We start from the raw sequence: 22146 nt of genomic DNA on the forward strand, positions 1-22146 counted from the left end.
GGGGGTGTTCAGTTCGAGTGTCCCGTAAACACCCTTGGCAGGTCGTGTTGGGGATGGGGGTCCATTTCGAGTTTCCCATAAACTCCCTTGGCAGGTCGTGTTGGGGTGGGGGTTCAGTTCGAGTGTCCCATAAACACCATTGGCAGGTCGTGTTGGGGGTGGGGGTTCACTTTGAGTGTCCTGTAAACACCCTTGGCAAGTCGTGTTGGGGGGGGGGTTCAGTTCAAGTTTCCCGTAAACACCTTGGCAGGTCGTGTTGGGGGGGGGGAGTCCAGTTCAAGTTTCCCGTAAACACCCTTGGCATGTCATGTTGGGGGGGGGGGTTCAGTTCAAGGTTCCCGTAAACACCCTTGGCAGGTCATGTTGGGGGGGGGGGTCAGTTCGAGTGTCCCGTAAACAGTGGGGGGTTCAGTTCCAGTTTCCCGTAAACACCCTTGGCAGGTCGTGTTGGAGGTGGGGGTTCACTTTGAGTGTCCCGTAAACACCCTTGGCAGGTCGTGTTGGGGGGAGGGTTCACTTTGAGTGTCCCGTAAACACCCTTGGCAGGTCGTGTGTGGGGGGGGGGGGGGTGTCAGAGTGTTCCGTAAATGGAGTAGGACTATAGGGCGAGCTAGTCGGGGGCGGGGGGCAGTTTTTGCAACTCAGCAGAGTTCGAGTGTCCTGTAATTAGTGTAGATCTAGTCGGGTGGGTGTGGCTGTTGTTGGTGAACGGGAGAGCTCCCGTCTGACGTGTGATGGTTCGATCGCCATCAATGTTTTGTTGGGATTTTCTCAAATTGATCCTCCACGACAACATAAAATGTGTAAGGTTGCGGTGTGTATCTGCTATTTTCAGTGGTAATTATTAGTATAGTTCCCCACAGTCCAAATTGCTCTATGGCGGGCCAGTTTCCAATAATAAATGCTGTGACCGACGGGTTAACAGTTGTCTCCCCATGGCGTGTGGACAGCTGTGAAAATCGATTGTCATTGAAACACTGCTGCCCGCCTGTCACACTGTAGTAATGTAATGTGGGTCTCACAAAACTGTCACACTGTAGTAATGTAATGTGGGTCTCACAAAACTGTCACACTGTAGTAATGTAATGTGGGAATCACAAAACTGTCACACTGTAGTAATGTAATGTGGGTCTTACAAAACTGCCAGACATCCGCGCAAATTTGTGTTTAACGTATGGGTTTTTTTTCGACACTTGATCGAGAGAATTAAAAAATCTGCTACCGACACATCTGTTACTACTGCCAAAAACCATGGCATATCGTACTTTCCATAGACAACACAGCACATACCACAGCTTTTGGTGTCCCCATCTGTTGACACTGACTGCAACGGCAGAAACACCCCATAAAACCCTGTGTCCACCGAGGTGGCTCGATCCTACAGTCTATCGCACTCTAGATGTACACCCTACCACATATATCTACAACCCGCCATTGGCTTTTACACGTTATTGTACATGATTGGCATTTTTACAGACGGTTAAAGTTTGTTTTGTTCAACGACATCACTAGAGCACATAATTACCAAATGTTTGACATCCAATAACCGATGTTGAATAAATCAATCTGCTCTAGTGGTGTCGTTAAACAAAACATACACACAAACGTTCTCTTCCATCCTGATCACGCATTAGTGTATACACTCTACACAAGTTGCTCTATGTTCTGTTTATAAGTGTATGAACAAGAAACCAAACATTTCTTGGGAAACATTTTAAAAGAAAAAAAAAACCCAGAAAACTAAAATTTTAAATGGAGGAGTGGGGTTGGATTGGGGCCCAAATCCTGTATTGTTGCTACTTATGTTTGTGATTCGTTTCTCTAAGTTTTTTCTTATTTTACGCGAGTGTTTTACTCGTGGTTAATTCCACCCGACATCTGAGTAAAGTGTCGCCAAGTACACAATAAAACATACACACCTATATAAGAGGGCGGCGAATGTTAAACAGGTCGCCCACTAGATCTACACGAATCACGTAAATGACCGATTACTCGCTGTACATGAAACGTGGCGTTCGCAGATGTTACCACGAGACAGGTAAACACACGGAAATGGCCACAGTGCTGCAGCAGTGTTTTCATTGGGTGTCCTATGTATACACCCAGCTGTGTTCCAGGGCAGTACGGACATGGATGAATAAACTGCTGTAACAATAACAAACAACGTTAAAAAATAAAAGCAACTAAAAGTAAAATAAATTACGATTAATGCTACCACTCTGGGAGTGAATCTAGGATTCTAAGAACGGGCACAATAAAGAATGGGCACAATGGCTCAACCTTTTTATATAGTGAAAGAAAGAGAAAAAAACCCATTACACTTAAAAGGGAAGGGAACTATTTTAACGTGCCCACATCCTTACGGTTCAGGCACGCCAACCATGGATTCAGGTACTGACATAGCCAGTTCGCGATTCCATGGCCGGAGGAATTACACTTAGATAACGATGTACTCAAAGTAAAAACTTTTTGTAATTGCATGTTCATATAACATTCCAACACAGGCCCGACTGCTGTTCCTGTTATTATCATCAGTTTAATTCTGCTTCGTTACTCATTATCAACTTTAGGTTTTTCTTCGTCTTCTTCTTCTTCTTCTTTTTTTATTCTTCTTGTTCTTCTTGTTTTCCTTCTTTTTCTTCTTCTTCTTATCTCGTTGTTACCCTTTTTTCTTTTTCTTTTTTAAAAGTCCTGGACCATAAGGCGTGCATAAAAGGAAGTACTATTTTATTTTGATTTATACCTGCATATATCAGAATAGAATGTAATGTGAGTGCGTACGTTCGTGCGTGTATGCGTATGTATGTGTGTATGTTTGTATATATGTATGCATGTTTACACATGTATGAATATTAATTTTAAGATAAATTGTAAGGCGGTGTATCAGGGCTCCCCAACCCTGGCACTGTTTAATGGTCTAGGGACAATAAAACAAAATAATCAAATAAACGAATTCTAAGAACGGCGATTGATTGTCGATGGCAAATGAGTGGAGCTCCCAAACGGTAGAAGCTCTACAGATCTCGAGTCCTTAGGGAGTTTCACTAATTTGCCTTTGACGAACTCAAATTGCCCTTTCTAGAATTTTATGACCCCTTTACCAAATCCTGAATCGTCCCCTGCCCCCTCGAGATATCGTTCTTACGTGTCTGGATATTCGAGATATTGTTCTTACGTGTCTGGATATCCAAGATATCGTCCTTACGTGCCTGGATATCCGAGATATCGTTCTTACGTGTCTGGATAATCGTTCTTACGTGTCTGGATATCCAAAATATCGTTCTTACGTGTCTGGATATCCGAGATATCGTTCTTATGTGTTTGGATATCCGAAATATCGTTCTTACGTGTCTGGATATCCGAGATATTGTTCTTACGTGTCTGGATATCCAAGATATCGTCCTTACGTGCCTGGATATCCGAGATATCGTTCTTACGTGTCTGGATAATCGTTCTTACGTGTCTGGATATCCAAAATATCGTTCTTACGTGTCTGGATATCCGAGATATCGTTCTTATGTGTTTGGATATCCGAAATATCGTTCTTACGTGTCTGGATATCCGAGATATTGTTCTTACGTGTCTGGATATCCAAGATATCGTCCTTACGTGTCTGGATATCCAAGATATCGTTCTTACGTGTCTGGATAATCGGTCTTACGTGTCTGGATATCCGATCAGATTGCCATGTAGCGTTGACGGAAAGTAAGTATATATGTAATTATATATAAAACAAGGTACAGAGCAATTACATTTTTGTTTTGCTGTGTTGTTGAAAATAGCGGCAGTACTTTAGAGATGGGTGAAAAAGCCCGAGTTTATTTAAATTGCAGTTACCGTTGTGTTTAGCATTTGCTATCCTGGTACGCAGTCGATCTAAGATCGATCCCCGTTGGTAGGCCTATTTTCGTTGTAGCCAATGCACCATGTCTAGTGTATCAAAGGCCGTGGCATCTGCTAGCCTGTCTGTGGGATGGTCCATATAACAACAACCCCCCCCCAAAAAAAAAAAAAAAAAAAAAAAAAACCCACCCCAAAACCCCCCCAAAAACAAACACCCCCCCCCAAAAAAAAAAACACCCAAAAACGATAGCTTGACAGCCAACAGCCAATGATTAATAAATCAATGTGCTCTAATGGTGTCGTTAAACAAAATAAACTTAAACTTAGATATCTTCGTGTTTTGTATTAGTAATAGATATCATAAGATGGGAAGAGAACTTGCAGCTTTAAATGCTCTCCGCACGGGGTTATTGTAAAAGTACTTACTACATTTTATGTTTGTACGAAAGAGCCTATTACCGCAGAGTGTGTGGGTAATTACCGTAAAATTGCTGCGACCGGTGCTGCGACGACCGTAAAACGACAGTCAGTCGTTTAATTAGAATCTCAAAGAAACCGGTCGGCTGTGTGCGTGGAGCTAAAGTAAAACTTAGGTAATCCATTTAAAATACTGACATGGCGCGCTACCTAGGGGTGGGGGGGGGGGGGGGGGGGGGGGTGGGGGGATGCACAATCAGTGTCGGACAAAACGTGAAATCGAAGACACATGCCCCCCTTCCCATTCTGAATGTCCTGGATCCATCAATGCTGACATATTTATAGCAGACTGAAATTTGATCGTTGTAAAGTATCCCAGGCGTGAAATCGAGGAGTCACAACGAGGCTGTGAAGCTGGCGATGGAAAAGAGTTGATGGTGTGGTGGGGGGTGATGATGGTGGGGGGTGTATATGTGTGGTAATTTTGCTATTTTTGAACATTGTAATAACTGGCAGGGATGGATCAGTGGCGGATCCAACGTAAAATCGAGAAGGGGTCACAACGAGGCTGTAAAGTTGGTGATAGAGAATGGGGTGGGTGGGGGTGGGTGTTATAATTTTGTCATAGCTATCAGGGACGGATGCATTAGGGCCATACAACTTCTTTTTACAATCTTGAATATTCAAGAAAATTCTTAAATATTCAAGAATTTTTTTTGAATATTGTGCCACTACCAGTCGTATGGTTAGTGACACTCGATGATTCGTATAGTGGTAGTACTCTTTTATAGTCGTCGCTGTACGAGCGCGCGTTGTGAAACACTCGTACAACGGTTGATAAACTCGGAAGATCGATCAAATTAAGGAACATTTTAATAGGTTATAAGTTACACATTTCACAAGGTATAGTTCAGTTCTTCTCTGGGTTCTCGTCACAGAGTTAACTGATAGGATGATCGTGGTTCGGGATAAAATGTTCACAGGAACTGCATCTGCCTCACGTTATCGTCGGATGTTTCAGTTTTACTTTCGTCAGAAAGTATAACGACCGGCTGGGTCAACAAAGTAGCTGATTCTTGGATTGCCGTTGGCCGGAGCTTTTCGTGGTTGAGAAAAGACTGTCGATAGAGCTTGCTGGCTCTTCTTTTAAACACTACTGGCACGAGGAAGGTATGCGGGTTATGCAGCGACATTGGTCGGTTGAGGCCGGATCTGTCCGTCAACACAGTCGTACGCGGTCATCTCGCAAACGTCCAGAAAGTTCATATATGAATTATAGACTGACCACCGCTGGCCCATCGCTGTTCCTTTAATGTCAGGAGAATTAGTTCGGAGATTTCTGGACTGACTTCCGCTGGCCATCGTCGTTCCTTTAATGTCAGGAGAAATTAGTTAGCTATCTGTTCCTTTAATGTGAGGGTATTGTGTTACAATATTCAAGAAGAAAAAAAGTTGAATATTCAACAAAAAATAATACTGAATCCCATTAGGGCCATATAACTTCTTTTTACAATCTTGAATATTCAAGAAAATTGTTTACTAGAATCTTTTCAATATAGATTAATTTAAAGGCCAGTTAGAACGCTGTATGTACAGCAGTATCCAGGTTGACTGCTGATGACTGTTGATCAAGAAAGAAGATGGAAGAATTTCTCACAGATCAAGGTGTTGAAGAAGAAATGTTGGAAAAGATTCGTTTGGAGAAGATTTGTTATCAAAAATATTTATCATGTAATTAAAAATTGATTAAGGATGTAAGGAAATATAATTTAGTTACACTGTCATGCTCATAGAATGATGTGTTTAACATTGTAAAAATATAATAAAAAAAAAATAATAATAATAATAATAAACAACCCGACCCCCGACCCACACAGCTGTTGAATTTACGTTTGGGCAGATGATGGCCGCACCCTGGACTGAAACGAAAGCTAAACCTACGATCGAAACCAATGTATGGAATACGGGGGTTCAACTGGGAATTGCTTATTGGGAAATTCTATGTAGTTGTTGAATAGTTTCATGGTATAATAATAAACTATCCAAAAACACTGACTTATTGCCAATTGCTTATTTAATCAGTGTTAAGTATGGTTGTGGAATGTTCTTCTGGGATATGTGAATAAGCAATTCGCAATAAGCATTTTTGATTGTCCCCACCGGTATTCTATACCAATGCACGCAATCTGACAATACGGTAGATCCCCCTCTAATAGTTCTATACATTTATGCTATATTATTAAATTTCTGTAATTTCATGAATCTACTACCTAACTTTAGGTGTAGGAGATTAAGATTAGACCGTCAGATTCTTATGCAGTTGACAATTGTCTAAGGTGATCAAAAATACCGAATATGCAAAAAGTGGTGCGATGATGCGATTTTCGTTTTTCAAAATCAGTTGGAAATGGTTTGAAAACAATTTTCCCTGTGGGTCGAGAGTCGATGGTCGAGGGTCGTGGGTGTCGAGGAATTGTTTTACATATATCCTTAAAATATTGTACTGTTGCATTCAAATATTACGTAACGCTATTTTGGTCAAAATTAGACACCCACCCACCCCCTTGTAACGCCCCATAACGCTAGACCATACACACACACACCCCCAAAATTTTTTTAAAAAATTACGTAACGCTCGGATACCCCCCCCCCCCCAAAATACACAGACAAAGTAACGTGGCAATGTTTATTTATACCCATGTGTATTACGATGACGTCATTAAAGTGACGCATTGTTGTACGATGACCCCCCCCCCCCCCCCCCCCAAAACGCGGGTTTTCCACCTGCGCCATTTTGATTCATCACCATCATGGTTGACAAAGAAACATTATACCAGACCCTGAATCCTGAGAATCTCCTTGGGGAAAACATATAAATACAATATTAAAATGTCTGGTGTATTAAAGCATTTCAGCTTGATTTATTATTGTTTTGGGTTTACATTTACCTCTAAAAACCTGCATTATATATTGTTGTCATGGCATGGCACGTTTAAGAGAAAACAAAATTGTGTTACATAACGCTGTTCAATACACCCCCCCCCCCCCACCCCTTGTAACGCCACATAACGCTTGGGTTTTTTTTACACCCCCCCCCCCCCCCCCCACTCCCTTAGCGTTACGTAATATTTGAATGGCCCCTTGCATGTTTTTTTGTTTTTTTTCTATTTTCAGATTGATGAAACATGTATTACAATGATGAGTGACACAGAGAAATCACAAAGTTGTCAAAATTACGCTTTTATCTGGCTGCCACTGCAAAAAAAACCTGCCACCAACACCACAGATGTCCCTTCGATGGATGCAGTCCCTACCACCAACACCACAGATGTCCCTTCGATGGATGTAGTCCTTGCCACCAACACTGCAGATGTTACATTGTTAGATGTAGCCAGCGTCATTGATGATTCACTGTTTGATGAAACCCTTCCCTATTCACAGGAAGCAGATGACTTAATAAATGAATTGCTGAACACACCTCCAATGACGAACACAGACACAGATGAAACTAAAAGTGAGGTTCGATTACACCGGGCTACTATTCAAGAGGACATGGTTTACATCTTCAAAAATCCTTCAATAGTGGATAGTTCACCGAGTGTAACCTTTGTGGATGAGAAGGGGCAAGACCAGAGAGGGGTGTCCAGAGAAGCTTATACTGCGTTCTGGACGTCATTCCTCCAGAAGACAGCGGAAGGAGATACACAACGGGTGCCATGCCTGACACCAAACTATGGCATGGAAGAGTGGATGGCTGTAGGAAGAATCCTCCTGAAAGGGATGAATGACCATGGGCACTTCCCAGTACAACTCTCCATGGCCTTCATCACAGCAGTAGTCCACGGCGAAGCAGCAGTTACGCCGGAGATACTGAAGTCCTCATATGTGGAATTTTTGACGCCTACAGAGAGACATGTTGTTCAAGCTGCCCTAGGAGGAGAGGATTACGACGAAGATGAATTGATTGATATACTGGAGCAAGCCCAGGTGCGGGTTTCACCCAAAGCAGAAGAAATCGTGCCCGTTGTTATAAAAGTGGCACATAAAGTACTCATCCAGGAGTGCAAATACGCCCTTGATAACATCACTAAAGTTGCTGGAGTTGGTCTGAAGAACCACTTCCCGGATCTAAAGTCAATTTTGACAGATATGATCAGCTGAAGCCAACAGTCACAAACGTTGTGAAGTTGCTCCATTGCAATCCCTCAACATCTGAAGAGCAGTCGTCTTTCAACTACCTCGTAACATTTATCAAGAGCAGGAACTATCAGCAATTGTGTTTGCTGCTACGGTTCATGACGGCATCAGACGTTATCTGTGTCGACCGAATTACAGTCGAGTTTGTGACACGTCATGGTGCGGGCAGAGTTCCAACAGCACATACATGTGGTGCTGTGTTAGAGATACCTTCTACCTACACTAGTTTCCCTGACTTTCGGGCCGACTGGGAAATATTGCTCAGCAACAAAGAAAGCATGGAAATGAACCTAGCTTGAATTTAAACTACAGGTTACATGTTGGTTGAAGTCAAACTAACAGTTTTTCATTTATTCTTAGTAAAACACTATGATTTGTTCTAGATGATATCCAACTAATTAGCGATTTATGATGCTAGTATACGTCAGATATAAAATACTTGGTTTTGTTATTCACCAACGAATGTTTGGCCATGACATTGGACCTTGGTTATTATTACATGGAAATTTATTATCTCTTTGTTGTGTGATATGTTGTTCAACTTGTTGGAGTTTTGAGACTAAAAGTGATAAAATATATGGTATTACTATGTTTTGAATAATCAGCCATTATGTTGGTAAGCACCAGCACCATACTCACGCGAATGTAGGCTCATATGCCTATAATTAAATTTCTGTTACATTCATTACAACGTAACGTCATCCCATTGGTCCAGACGTAGAAACGGGGAGTTTGTTCATTTTTCGATGAACGTAAAAAAAATTACGTCGTCAGTGAACGTCATATCTGATGACACCATTTTATACGGGCAAGTTGTCTTAATGAGCGTTATTGTTTATGGATAAAAAATTATTCAAAATAAAATATGACGTTTTAGGCCAATTCCACGTTACGTGTGTTACACTTCAGACTCACTTTGGGTGAAAATGTGTGTAAATTAGAAATCTATGAAAGGGCTCCTGTTATAACCTACTGATTAGTAATAATCCTACTTTAGTACTTCACAAAATAAAACAAGAAACATTGGCTAAATTTCAAACATATTTGTAATGGCGTTACGTGTGTTACATTCGCACGACAGACATTTTTCTATCAGATTTGAAAGTTGCCAAAGTTCTGTGAGTTTACAAGTCATAATACAATTGTGTATGTTGCTTTTAATCACCAATATGTAAGTTAATATTTATCAGAAAAGAATAATCTTATTACTCAGATATTTGTTTTCCAAATCATTAAAATGTAGTGTTACGTGTGTTACATAACTTTGTTACGTGTGTTACGCGTCTGATTTGAGAAACTGAATATTAGCTTGTAACCATTCTATCGCAAACAAATTTTATTTGTTTTACTGCCTTTTGTTTTTAGTGACTGTTAATGTTTTTAGCAGAAAAGTTAAGTATTCTTTTTTCAGGGGTGGATTTAGAGGGGGTTAGCACCACCAACCTTTTTTCAGTGGCAAATATCACTCCGATAATATTGCATGTATACGCTAACTCATACGCTAACTCATAATATTCCAGTCAGTGCATCCTGAACCTCCTTTTACAAACACTATTGCACCATAGTGATTGGTCATTACATATAGATGCTGAACTGCCACCTTTTGATGAATCTGTGTCCCTTATGATAACACACTATTGCACCATAGTGATTGGTCATTACATATAGATGCTGAACTGCCACCTTTTGATGAATCTGTGTCCCTTATGATAACACACTATTGCACCATAGTGATTGGTCATTACATATAGATGCTGAACTGCCACCTTTTGATGAATCTGTGTCCCTTATGATAACACACTATTGCACCATAGTGATTGGTCATTACATATAGATGCTGCACTGCCACCTTTTGATGAATCTGTGTCCCTTATGATAACACACTATTGCACCATAGTGATTGGTCATTACATATAGATGCTGAACTGCCACCTTTTGATGAATCTGTGTCCCTTATGATAACACACTATTGCACCATAGTGATTGGTCATTACATATAGATGCTGCAGGGCTCACACTGAAATACATTTAGTTTTAGCCAATTTTCAGATATATATGTCGAGAGTTTACTCAAAATTTATTCAAAAGTGACTAATTTAAAGAACATTTTATTTGTCAAAAACTAAATGTTGTAGCTACTTTGCATGAAAATTAGCAGCTGGCTAATTTGTCAATGGACAGGGTGAGCCCTGGTGTTTGTTCCTTATAAAAGGCCAGATTCCTAAGAGGGGGGCTCTCACGTTAGTCGATGAATCAATTATAAAAGGGTAAAATGGAAGTGACCAGTACCAGTAGATACATGTACCATTAATTCCTGCCCATGTGTGCTCTCTGCAAAATTGAACCTCCAGTTCTTGCCGGCATGCTTGGGAACTGATTACACAGGTCAAGATATTATTTTTAAATCCATAAATAAATTCCCAACTCTAAATAGTTTAATCTTAAGTGTAAAACCAGTACATAAATATATAAATAAATACATGTATACAGACAGTAGCAGAGTTCACATTGACTGTATTTAGATGGTTTTGTATAATTTATTACTTAAAGACATGTCTGTTGGGTAAAACATTCATCCCTTACCCCATGTTACACCCAATAAAGGTTGCATTGTATAATAACTTGCAACTTTTGCAAACCAAAAATGGTCAAATTAGTTTCATATTGGTCTTCTAAACTTTTAACCTGAAAACACATCTTAAACGATTCAATGAAAAATAGTGTTATTTTGTATTGTTTTTCAAATAAACCTTTTATATGAAGAGATTAGTAATTTGTATACAGATTATTTGTCTCACTATTTAAATAATAGGTGTCGCGGAACTGATTTACTCCAAAAGACAACATACGAGGCCAGACAACCGCAGATCGAGTGTTCCATATTAAAAATTAAAATGGCTAATAATAATAATAATAATAATAATAATAATAATATAATATAAATTTCATCCCAGGTTAGCAGTTTTATACAAATTATTAAATAAATTATTTTAACATAATGGAACCCACGGAATTAAGACACTACCGAAAACAGCACAAATAGGGCTAGACGGCAGCAGAACGAAAGTAAAGTTTGTTTTATTTAACGACGTCACTAGAGCACATTGATTTTTTTTTATCTTATCATCGTCTATTGGAGGTCAAACATATGGTCATTCTGACACTGTTTTTAGAGGAAACCCGCTGTCACCACATAGGCTACTATTTTATGACAGGCAGAAAGGGATCTTTTATTTGCGCTTCCCACAGGCAGGATGGCACAAACCATGGCCTTTGTTGAACCAGTTATGGATCACTGGTCAGTACAAGTGGTTTACACCTACCCATTGATCCTTGAGGTGCACTCACTCAGGGTTTGGAGTCGGTATCTGGATTAATACCTCAATTGGGATCCGAACCCAGTACCTACCAGCCTGTAGACCGATGGCCTAACCACGACGCCACCGAGGCCGATATGCAGCAGAACGAGTGCTGAAAAGTAAAAATCTTGCTGTGGTTAAATCCTTGTTGCCCTTGACAGCGTAGGCCTACATAAATCGCAGGGCCGTAGCTAGCAAGGGTGCAAATCCGGTAAAAATTATCGGAACTTGAAGAAACTTCTCTTCTTAACCGTTTGAGGAGTTGTCACGGTACATGCTCTTAAATTTGTTTCGCCTGTGGCGATTTTAATTGTGTTAGAGGGCCGTGTGCAGTTTATTGCCCGTAGCCCAGATGGGCAACTTGTTACGTAATACTTCGCACGATCGGACATTCCAATATGCACTTAGTCCAGCTGCGGAGGCCATGTGGCGAGTAGTTACGTAATACCTCTGCGAGTGCGGTTTTACAACCGTGATTTTGGCGACGATGGCGTCAGTAAGTCTGACGATCAGAGAGAAATAATACCGACTCTAGTAGAGTCAGACCATGAGATGATACGTGAGGTACCGCCTTGTACTTCCAGACAAAATCCTGATTTATAATAAATAGCTAGTGTTTTAGAGATATCGAGGAGAACGAATTAGGACGGCTCGAGGGGATCACGAACGTAGTCCGTTAGGACTTGGTAAATATCATTTCTGCTCTGTGTATAACCTTGATGTGATTGATGTGACTTTAAATATTTTAGTACTGTATTATACCAATATTCTTTAGACAGTGTCTTCGGTCATCTGACGAAGTAAATCGTAGACTTCTTGTTCTAACATTATATGAGTATTTGGTAATATAAAGCTTAGCCAGTCATCCTAGAAGACCCTAGGTAAACTGTAGGTTATTGTCTTTATTTTGATAGGTACCAGTATTAATATTGTGTTACAGATTACTGAAAGAGTAGTTAAGGGTTAATTAAAAATTAACCCGTTAGGAATAGAGCTGTAATTCCTTTATTAATTAAGTTCCCCAAGAAGCGTTCTAAATTATCACACGTTACTGAACGAGTAGTAAGGGTTAATTATAAATTAACCGGTTAGGAATGGTGTTGTAATTCCTTTATTAATTAACTTCTCCTGTAAGCGTTTCTCAATTATCACACGTGTGGGTGTGGTGTAACGGTGAAGTGATTCGCATATTGTGTAACTAGACACCTAGAGATTAACTAATTAAGTGATCAGTTCTGGGTTGTTATTATTGCTGTTATTAATTTACTACTACGGCTGTACATTTGTCAGCGTAGATTAATACAGATTCCAAAGTGTATTGTGTTTTTGTTGTGTTTTCTAGAGAACTAACGTGCTATAATAATATATACTTATATAAGATCGTATCTCTGATCATACCTAGACGAGCCATACTAGGGTTAACAGCCTGTTACAGAGAGATCTAATAGATATACAGTTAGGAGAGATATTTTGATAATCGTGTTTTATTCAGTTACGGGAATTATAGAATCCCCGTGACAGGAGTAGAAAATTGGGGCGCTCGTCCCGGATCTGAAACGGGACATGCATATTTAAAAAAGTATTGTTTGTAAATGGGGGCTTTATAAATTATTTTTACAAATTTACCAGAAGTAGCACGTTGTTCACTAGAAAATTAATTAATATTAAGTGCGTCATATCTAAACATGGATAAGAATTTGCTGGATAGGCCTACGCTCAGTGTAGTGGAGATTAAGCGAGCACGTAAGGCCGAGTTAGTTGAAATCGCGGGTGAGCGAGAAATTGATTTAACATCAGCTAAAACCTTAGGAGATATAAGGACAATTATTATCCAGGAAGTTTTTGGCGATAGTCCTGTTATGGAAGAAAGTGAGATTGTTCCAGAGATAGAGATAAGTGACTTGAGTATGGAACAACGTTTAGCTTTTAAAAGACTTGAGTACGAAAGAGAAGAACGTGCATTAGATAGAGAGAGGGAGAGAGAAAGAGAAGATAGGGATAGAGAAAAAGAAGATAGGGATAAAGAGAGAGAGAGAGAGAAAGAGAAGAGAGGGATAGAGAGAGAGAGAGAGATAGAGAAGAGAGGGATAGAGAATTCCAGTTAGAAAAATTAAAAGTGGAACATGAGTTAAAGTTGAATACTGAAGAAGTCAGACGAGAAGCCGGAAATGGGTTTAACATGTCGGAGGCTTATAGATCAGTGCCGGTATTTGATGACGAGGAGGTAGACATGTTCTTTAAACTTTTTGAACGGGCCGCTAAGCAGCTAAATTGGCCGGAGTCTAAGTGGACATTGTTAGCCGTGTCTAAGTTTAAGGGGAAGGCTAGTATAGCTTATAGTTCAATGAGTGATGAGCGAGCAAGTCAGTACAACTTAGTTAAGGCTGCAGTGTTGAGGGCTTATGAATTACGACCTGAGGATTATCGTTTACGGTATAGCGAGTTGAGAAAAACGCAGGGTCAGTCTTATAGTGAGTTTGTGGCTAAGAAGGCAGGGATGTTTGATAAATGGGTTGTTTCTCATCAGGTAGTCATATACCGAGTTACGGGAGTTGTTGATCTTACAGGACATTAAAAATGGATTACCAGTTAGCTTACGTATTCATTTAGAGGATCGTGATGTCAAAAAGATAGAGGAGGCAGGCATAGTGGCAGATGATTACGTGTTAATACACAAAGCTCAGGCAGTACCGGGTAGCTCTTTACAACAGGGTGATAAGAAGAAATTTCAGCCAGGTTTTTCCCGGGAAAGTAACTATCGGGGAGAGTCATCTAGTTGGTCAGCTAGTCAGGCAAGGAATGTACCTGGTGGGCAAAGTAAGGATAGGCCTGCATTATCAGCCAATGCACGAACTTTTCGTCCACATTGCAGTTACTGTAAAAAGGATAACCATCTTATCGGGGACTGTTTTTAAAGGAAACGCGATAATGCGCAAGTGGTCGGTTTAGTGAGGTCAGCTCCGTTAGCGAGAGAGTTAATGGTTAGTCCCATGGCAGAGAAAGTAAACCCGTATGTGTCCACTGGTATGGTTTGTGATGTGAAACAAGAGTTGTGTCCTAAGGCAATATCAATCTATAGAGATACCGGGTGTAGTCAGAGTCTGATAACGCAAGAGTGTTTAGCTGGTATTGAAAATTCAGACAAAGGACGTAGTTTGGTTTTAACCTCGGTTACTGGAGAAAAGATGGTTGTCAGGTTACATAAGGTTTTCTTGTGTTTGAAGTTTGTGACGGGACCAGTCATTATGGGTGTTGTGAAGGACTTGCCTGTTGAAAACATAGGAGTTTTGTTGGGAAATGATTTGACTAGTCAGTGTTGTCAGCCGAAATGTGACCAACTGTTAATTAAAGACAGCACGTTACCAATAGAAGAGTGTGAGGTTGATGAGATTAAATATCCTGCGTGTGTAATGACTAGGGATATGACCAGTAGGTTAGCACAAGACGCAGAGGATATTTGTGATTTGTCTGATACGTGTGTTAGCTATGATATTGGAGTGGATGAGGTTATCAGTAATATGGTAGATAAGTCAACTGAGGAATTAAATGTGGTGGAACCTGTTGATCTCCCGCAGAGGGGAATTGAACCAGTTGTCTTTGATAGAGGGGATTTACCTTGTAATAGACAAGAGTTAGTTCTAGAGCAGGGGGCTGATCCAAAATTGTTGGCAGTTCGCACTACATTGTTAACTGAGAGAGTATTGATGAATAAAAGAGTTAGGGATAGGAGGTTGCCGGCGACCGAACTAGCTAGGAAGCAACTGAGCCATGCTCAGAGCAAAATAAAATCAGTGTTTGATAGGAAGGCTAGGAGTCGGGAATTTAAACCAGGGGATAAGGTGCTGCTGTACCTTCCCATTAAACGGGGTTCTGTGCAGAACAGGTATTTCGGGCCCTATGTTGTGCACAAACGGGTTAATGAGACAGGGTATGTGATAAACACTCCTGATAGGGTTAGGAAACGTAGGTATTGTCACACCAATTTGCTAAAAGGTTATTTTGACAGACTGCCGATAGTTCCAGAGAGACCGGTCCAAATTGAGAGACACTCAATTTCCTGTGATGACGTCAAGACTGCGGAGATCAAGTTGGCCAACGGCCAGATTCTAGCAGACTTGAACCCCCAGCGAGCAAAGCTGACTACATTGATACAAGACAATGTTTCCATTTGTCGGGACCTTCCAACGGTTACCAATACCTTAAGCCAAGATGTGCGCTTGGAACCCAACGCTACACCGATTCGACAGCATGCCTATCGGAGAAAACCTGGAAAACGTGCGACGCTGAAAAGGAAGGAAACGAAGTTCCATTGGTCAGGTGAATGCGAGAAGTCATTCGACCGTATCAAGCAGATGCGCTACTCGTCTCCCGTGATGGCAGCACGAGACTACCGAATGCCGTTCAAGCTAGCTGTGGGTGCCAGTGACGTGGGTGCTGGAGCTGTGCTGTTCCCAGAAGACGAAGACGGACTGGACCATCCTAATGAAAGCCTCCAACCAGAGAGTTTTGAGATGGAGTCTTCTTCTGCAGGAATTCCCAATTACCATTGGACATATCAAGGGCACATCCAATGTAATCGCTGATGCCCTGTCCCGAAGTTGAACGTTATGATAATGTGTTGACATTCTTTATTTCTGTTTTGTTTATATATATTTTATTTTGTATACCAGGGACTCAGAGACTCAGTGTGATTACTGGTAGTCACCTTATTATTACATGTGTTATAAATGCCCGTATGCGTCGGTTAACGCACCTTTTTGTTTTAATGTAGTATATTTCCCTATTCCTAGAGTAGAGGAAATATCCTTTTTGAGGTGGGGGTGTGTCACGGTACATGCTCTTAAATTTGTTTCGCCTGTGGCGATTTTAATTGTGTTAGAGGGCCGTGTGCAGTTTATTGCCCGTAGCCCAGATGGGCAACTTGTTACGTAATACTTCGCACGATCGGACATTCCAATATGCACTTAGTCCAGCTGCGGAGGCCATGTGGCGAGTAGTTACGTAATACCTCTGCGAGTGCGGTTTTACAACCGTGATTTTGGCGACGATGGCGTCAGTAAGTCTGACGATCAGAGAGAAATAATACCGACTCTAGTAGAGTCAGACCATGAGATGATACGTGAGGTACCGCCTTGTACTTCCAGGCAAAATCCTGATTTATAATAAATAGCTAGTGTTTTAGAGATGTCGAGGAGAACGAATTAGGACGGCTCGAGGGGATCACGAACGTAGTCCGTTAGGACTTGGTAAATATCATTTCTGCTCTGTGTATAACCTTGATGTGATTGATGTGACTTTAAATATTTTAGTACTGTATTATACCAATATTCTTTAGACAGTGTCTTCGGTCATCTGACGAAGTAAATCGTAGACTTCTTGTTCTAACATTATATGAGTATTTGGTAATATAAAGCTTAGCCAGTCATCCTAGAAGACCCTAGGTAAACTGTAGGTTATTGTCTTTATTTTGATAGGTACCAGTATTAATATTGTGTTACAGATTACTGAAAGAGTAGTTAAGGGTTAATTAAAAATTAACCCGTTAGGAATAGAGCTGTAATTCCTTTATTAATTAAGTTCCCCAAGAAGCGTTCTAAATTATCACACGTTACTGAACGAGTAGTAAGGGTTAATTATAAATTAACCGGTTAGGAATGGTGTTGTAATTCCTTTATTAATTAACTTCTCCTGTAAGCGTTTCTCAATTATCACACGTGTGGGTGTGGTGTAACGGTGAAGTGATTCGCATATTGTGTAACTAGACACCTAGAGATTAACTAATTAAGTGATCAGTTCTGGGTTGTTATTATTGCTGTTATTAATTTACTACTACGGCTGTACATTTGTCAGCGTAGATTAATACAGATTCCAAAGTGTATTGTGTTTTTGTTGTGTTTTCTAGAGAACTAACGTGCTATAATAATATATACTTATATAAGATCGTATCTCTGATCATACCTAGACGAGCCATACTAGGGTTAACAGCCTGTTACAGAGAGATCTAATAGATATAGTTAGGAGAGATATTTTGATAATCGTGTTTTATTCAGTTACGGGAATTATAGAATCCCCGTGACAGGAGTTTTAGACTATAAACTGCCCCCCCCCCCCCCCCCAAAAAAAAAAAAAAAAAAAATTTAAAAAAAAACAATCCTAGCTACGGCCTTGAATCGTCTGATTTATCACGAAAATTAACCAATGAAAAATTTTAGTTGTATTAGAATAAACTATAATAAACGATGTTCAACGCTATGATACAATATCATAATACATTTATCAACTGTTACCTGAATTATCTCAAGGAAGCAGAACTGAATAAGGCTCTTGTCGATCAGGTCCCCGGTGTAGTAACCTTCTTCTTTCAAATCTCTGAATGTGTCCATCCAATATTGTATGCATTGCTTTCGTAGTATTCCCCACCATGATTCAATTCGCTCAGTATGAACACGTGTTCCGTAAATAAAGCTATTCAATAATTGTCACGAGAAAATCTATCAGTATGTTCCCATCTTAAGAACTTTTGTAATTGCTCCACTGTTTTGTCGGACCTTATTCGTTCTGGACATCCTTTCAATCTTTTCACAGCGTCTATGAAGTAGCTTGTTATAACTTTGGGGTTATTATTAGTGGTAGATGCATGAAGCCATATGATAGCTCGTGAGAATCCATCAACACACCCATGTAGTGGGGTTGCTTAATCAAAAAATCGATACCGACGTGAAGAAAGCACCAAATTTGGCACACATGATCCTTAGGGGGTACATATTAGATTTAGAAGGGGTGCCACGAAATCGGGGGTACGGATGACCTTCACTCTAGGTCAAGGTCACATTTCACAATAACACTGTGATTTTCATGTTTGGCTAGATTTAAGCACCCTACTCTTCATCAAAGGTATCCAGATAAAGGATATATCAATGTGGAATATATCTTACGAATTGTGTTGTACTGACATTCTTTTCAAGGTCAAGGTCTAGGTCAAGGTCATAATTATAAAATATGAAAATCAAAATTAGTGATTTTTGTCAACCCATAGGATCATGGATATTTCTGTATTATACTCTCAGCCTAGTATCTAATATACTCTTGAGATGACCTTGGTAATGTAGGTCAATGTCATGACCTAAAGTCATTTGGTTATTCAAGGTCATCAAAGATGAAATTGAAAACGATGCCCGTGAACAAAATTAAAACAATTTATATCTGAAAATTATCACAACCTACATGTATATGTACTTGCAAAAAACAATCTGTCATGTTGTAATTATCAATCAATGATGGGTTTCAAAATTCTCAATAGCATCAGCTGCCAGTTAGTTTTTCATAATTAGATTTTACAAGCCATGTACTTATGTTCCACAAGACCCACCGCATTTGCACATTGAAGTACACTTCAGCCCTGCCATTTGCATCTGCAATGTTTGTGACACCAAGGTTGAGCTTTGCAACTGCATCTTACAAATTCTATGCAGGCCGTTGCTGCTTCTGGCAAGAGGGTCCAAGCATCCAAGAATTGTCATGTTTTGTCCAGCCATGACCTTGGGGACTAGGCTGATTTGGTTCTGCTGAAGACAATCGGTCCAGATCCTTGCTTGGTACTGTGCCCTGTTGACTTGTTTCAGTAATGCAGCCTGGGTAGGAGGTAGACTCCATTCCATGTGTTGATTTTGAGAAGAGCACTTGTCTCGTCATTTACGCTGCTCTGGTTGGTGATCTTATCATACAGAATGCATGTGAATCGTTCCAGTGAAGCAAATATTGCCATTTCCAATTCAATGATCTGAAACGGATGGTTAGCCATGTGGCAGAATGACTCGGTGACACTTGGATAATGACTCCCAGGCTTTCTTCTTCCCCTTTCCAAAGAATTGCAACGTAGTATCGAATCCTGTTATAGAGTGAAATACAGATAAGGCTCGACTCTTCAAATTTCCAAGCTTCTTGCAGATACTGTTGATGGAATAGTATTGAAACCATTTTCCAGAACCAAATGCTACCCACAGTTCGACCTCAGGGTGACTTGATTTAAAAGTGAAGAATATTCCAACGAGTATGACGATGACATCTGTGTCAACTGTTCGTACAAGGATCATATTGGCACCTTCCTCAAGAGCGTCACCTTGATTTTGAAGGTCATCCAGACCTCCGATTTCGTGGCACCCCTTCTGAATCTGATCAGTAGGCCCTAGGGGTCATGTGTACCAAATTTGGTGCTTTCTTCAACTCGGTAACGATTTCGCCAAAAAATGGGATTAAGCAGCCCTACTAATGAATGCATATACCATAGGGTTTAATCTTATCATATCCATCCATGTGCCATAAAGCATTGGGCCCTTTGGAATAATAGTTACGTAGTGATAGTCTTCGTTTCTTTCGTTTTGCAACACCCGTGGGGTCACAAATGCTCATTAGTATTCTAACAGTCTCTTTTCCGACTACCAGCCCTTTTTCTTGGCATCGCCGTTGCATCCAACGATATTCGTGGAGACGACCAGAAGAATCACATTTCTCCAAGATTAATAACGCCACCTCGGTTATATCAGAATGGGCTTTCCTTCTATATAATTTTAATCTTGATGTTTCTCCTTTCAATGTCCTGAGGCTTATTATTATATGGTGTTTCTGCGCAAGAAAGGTCAGTATTTCCTTATTTGTTACACCCAATGTAAAATAGGTACATATGGGGCTTTTGCGATCCATGGTTCTCCAAACACTAAGATGGGTTAACTAACCCAGTACTTTATATACCCAAATACAAAACTTGAATATTCAAGTTTTTTCCTGAATATTCAACCTTTTTCACCTACACTAGTTATTATTTTTTTCTTGAATATTCAAAAACATGTTCTTAAATATTCAACATTTTTTCTTCAAAATTCAAGAATTTCAAGGTAGTGGGTGCAACGCTTAAATGGGACATCTACAGTATTTAAAAGTAAACTGTCTAAGATGTATTATCTGTATAGTAATCATCCTCTGTACAATCCCCGTCGGTGGGCCCATTGGGCTATTTCTCGTTTCGGCCAGTACACCCACGACTGATATATCAAAGGCCGTGGCATGTGCTATCCTGTCTGTGGGGTGGTGCATATGAGGCCATGATGGCTACCATGGATTTTGAATCAACCCTAAAAATAACAACAGTTGGTGAGTTCCATGAAATGATCATTTGTACTAAATTTTATTGAAATTTGCACGATGGAATTTGAGAAGTCAAACATGTCATGGTTAAAGGCCAGGGCAATCTTGGACTCATAGCAGCCCAGAAAATAAAAACACCTTGTCCCAGCAACAAGACGATCAAATTTGGTTGAAATCTGCCTTGTGGAACTTGTAAAGAAGTCGAAAATGTCTTGATCAACCAAAGACCAGCATGGCTATATATAAAAGATCCCTTGCTACTAATGTACGAACCCCCCCCCCCCCCCCCCCCCCCCCCCCCCCCCCCCCCCCCCCCCCCCCCCCCCCCCCCCGTTGAAGCAATGGTCCGCTTTCAGAACTAAAACATACAGGGTTATAAATATGGAGTTTCTGGTGGTGCAAAAACAAAATGGAAAAGGTCCACTTGGTTCATATTCGACCCAACCCCCCCCCCCCACCCCGCCCTCTTCCAGGTCCAGATCACGCTACGCCGCTGGGTTCCTCCTCCCAATGTGGGTGCCCCGCCACAATATAAAGGGGCTACTCCATCGGTCCTTAGAAAGAAACAATTAAACAAACAAACAATCGATTAATCAATCACTTAATCACTCACCTCTATTGATATCTCCACCCAACATTTGCATGAAATATTCGAACAGAACAATGCAGTAGTGAGCTGTCATCATTAGGTAGCATTATATCCGTGCATAGATACTTTATACATTTTGTATTTATACACATTTAAAATAAATATGATTATAAATGTCAAACAGCGATCTTTTCGCACATTTCTGAAATTAAACTATATTCGGACGAATTTGCGTAGTATCGCTTTGACACTAATAAGCATATTATTAAAACGTTAAAGCATTGTTGACGTCACGTCAAAGTAATGTTGACGTTGTTATGGTAACGGCTTCTGCAATTTTCGTAACTTAAAGGCGCAGATCCTAGTTTTAACCGGTAAAAATGGGCCCTAAATTTAGTTCATTTACAAAACTGTAACTCATTTGGATAAAGTTACAACAGAGTGAAAGAAGAGTCTGTGACGTTAAAACAGGAAATATCCTTAAAGATATTCTACAACTCATATCAATAAATCGCTACTTCTCAGACGCACGTGCGTTTCTTAAAATATGAAAAATGCAATTTTTAGTACTATAACAACCAGTATGACCAGAAACACTTC

At 40.3% G+C, this 22146-nt stretch overlaps 1 protein-coding gene across 1 annotated transcript; it reads right to left on the reverse strand.

The window, feature by feature from the left end:
* Positions 1-17910: 17910 nt before the first annotated feature.
* On the reverse strand, positions 17911-20377 carry LOC121378197. Its single transcript, XM_041506276.1, has 2 exons — positions 20087-20377; positions 17911-18497 (listed from the first exon to the last, which is right to left on the reverse strand). Exons 1-2 carry the CDS (start codon positions 20283-20285, stop codon positions 18286-18288), a joined length of 411 nt encoding a protein of 136 aa, XP_041362210.1. The 5' UTR covers positions 20286-20377; the 3' UTR covers positions 17911-18285.
* Positions 20378-22146: the final 1769 nt, after the last annotated feature.

This window comes from Gigantopelta aegis, chromosome 8 (assembly GCF_016097555.1).
Source record: "Gigantopelta aegis isolate Gae_Host chromosome 8, Gae_host_genome, whole genome shotgun sequence".
Taxonomy (NCBI): Eukaryota; Metazoa; Mollusca; class Gastropoda; order Neomphalida; family Peltospiridae; genus Gigantopelta; species Gigantopelta aegis.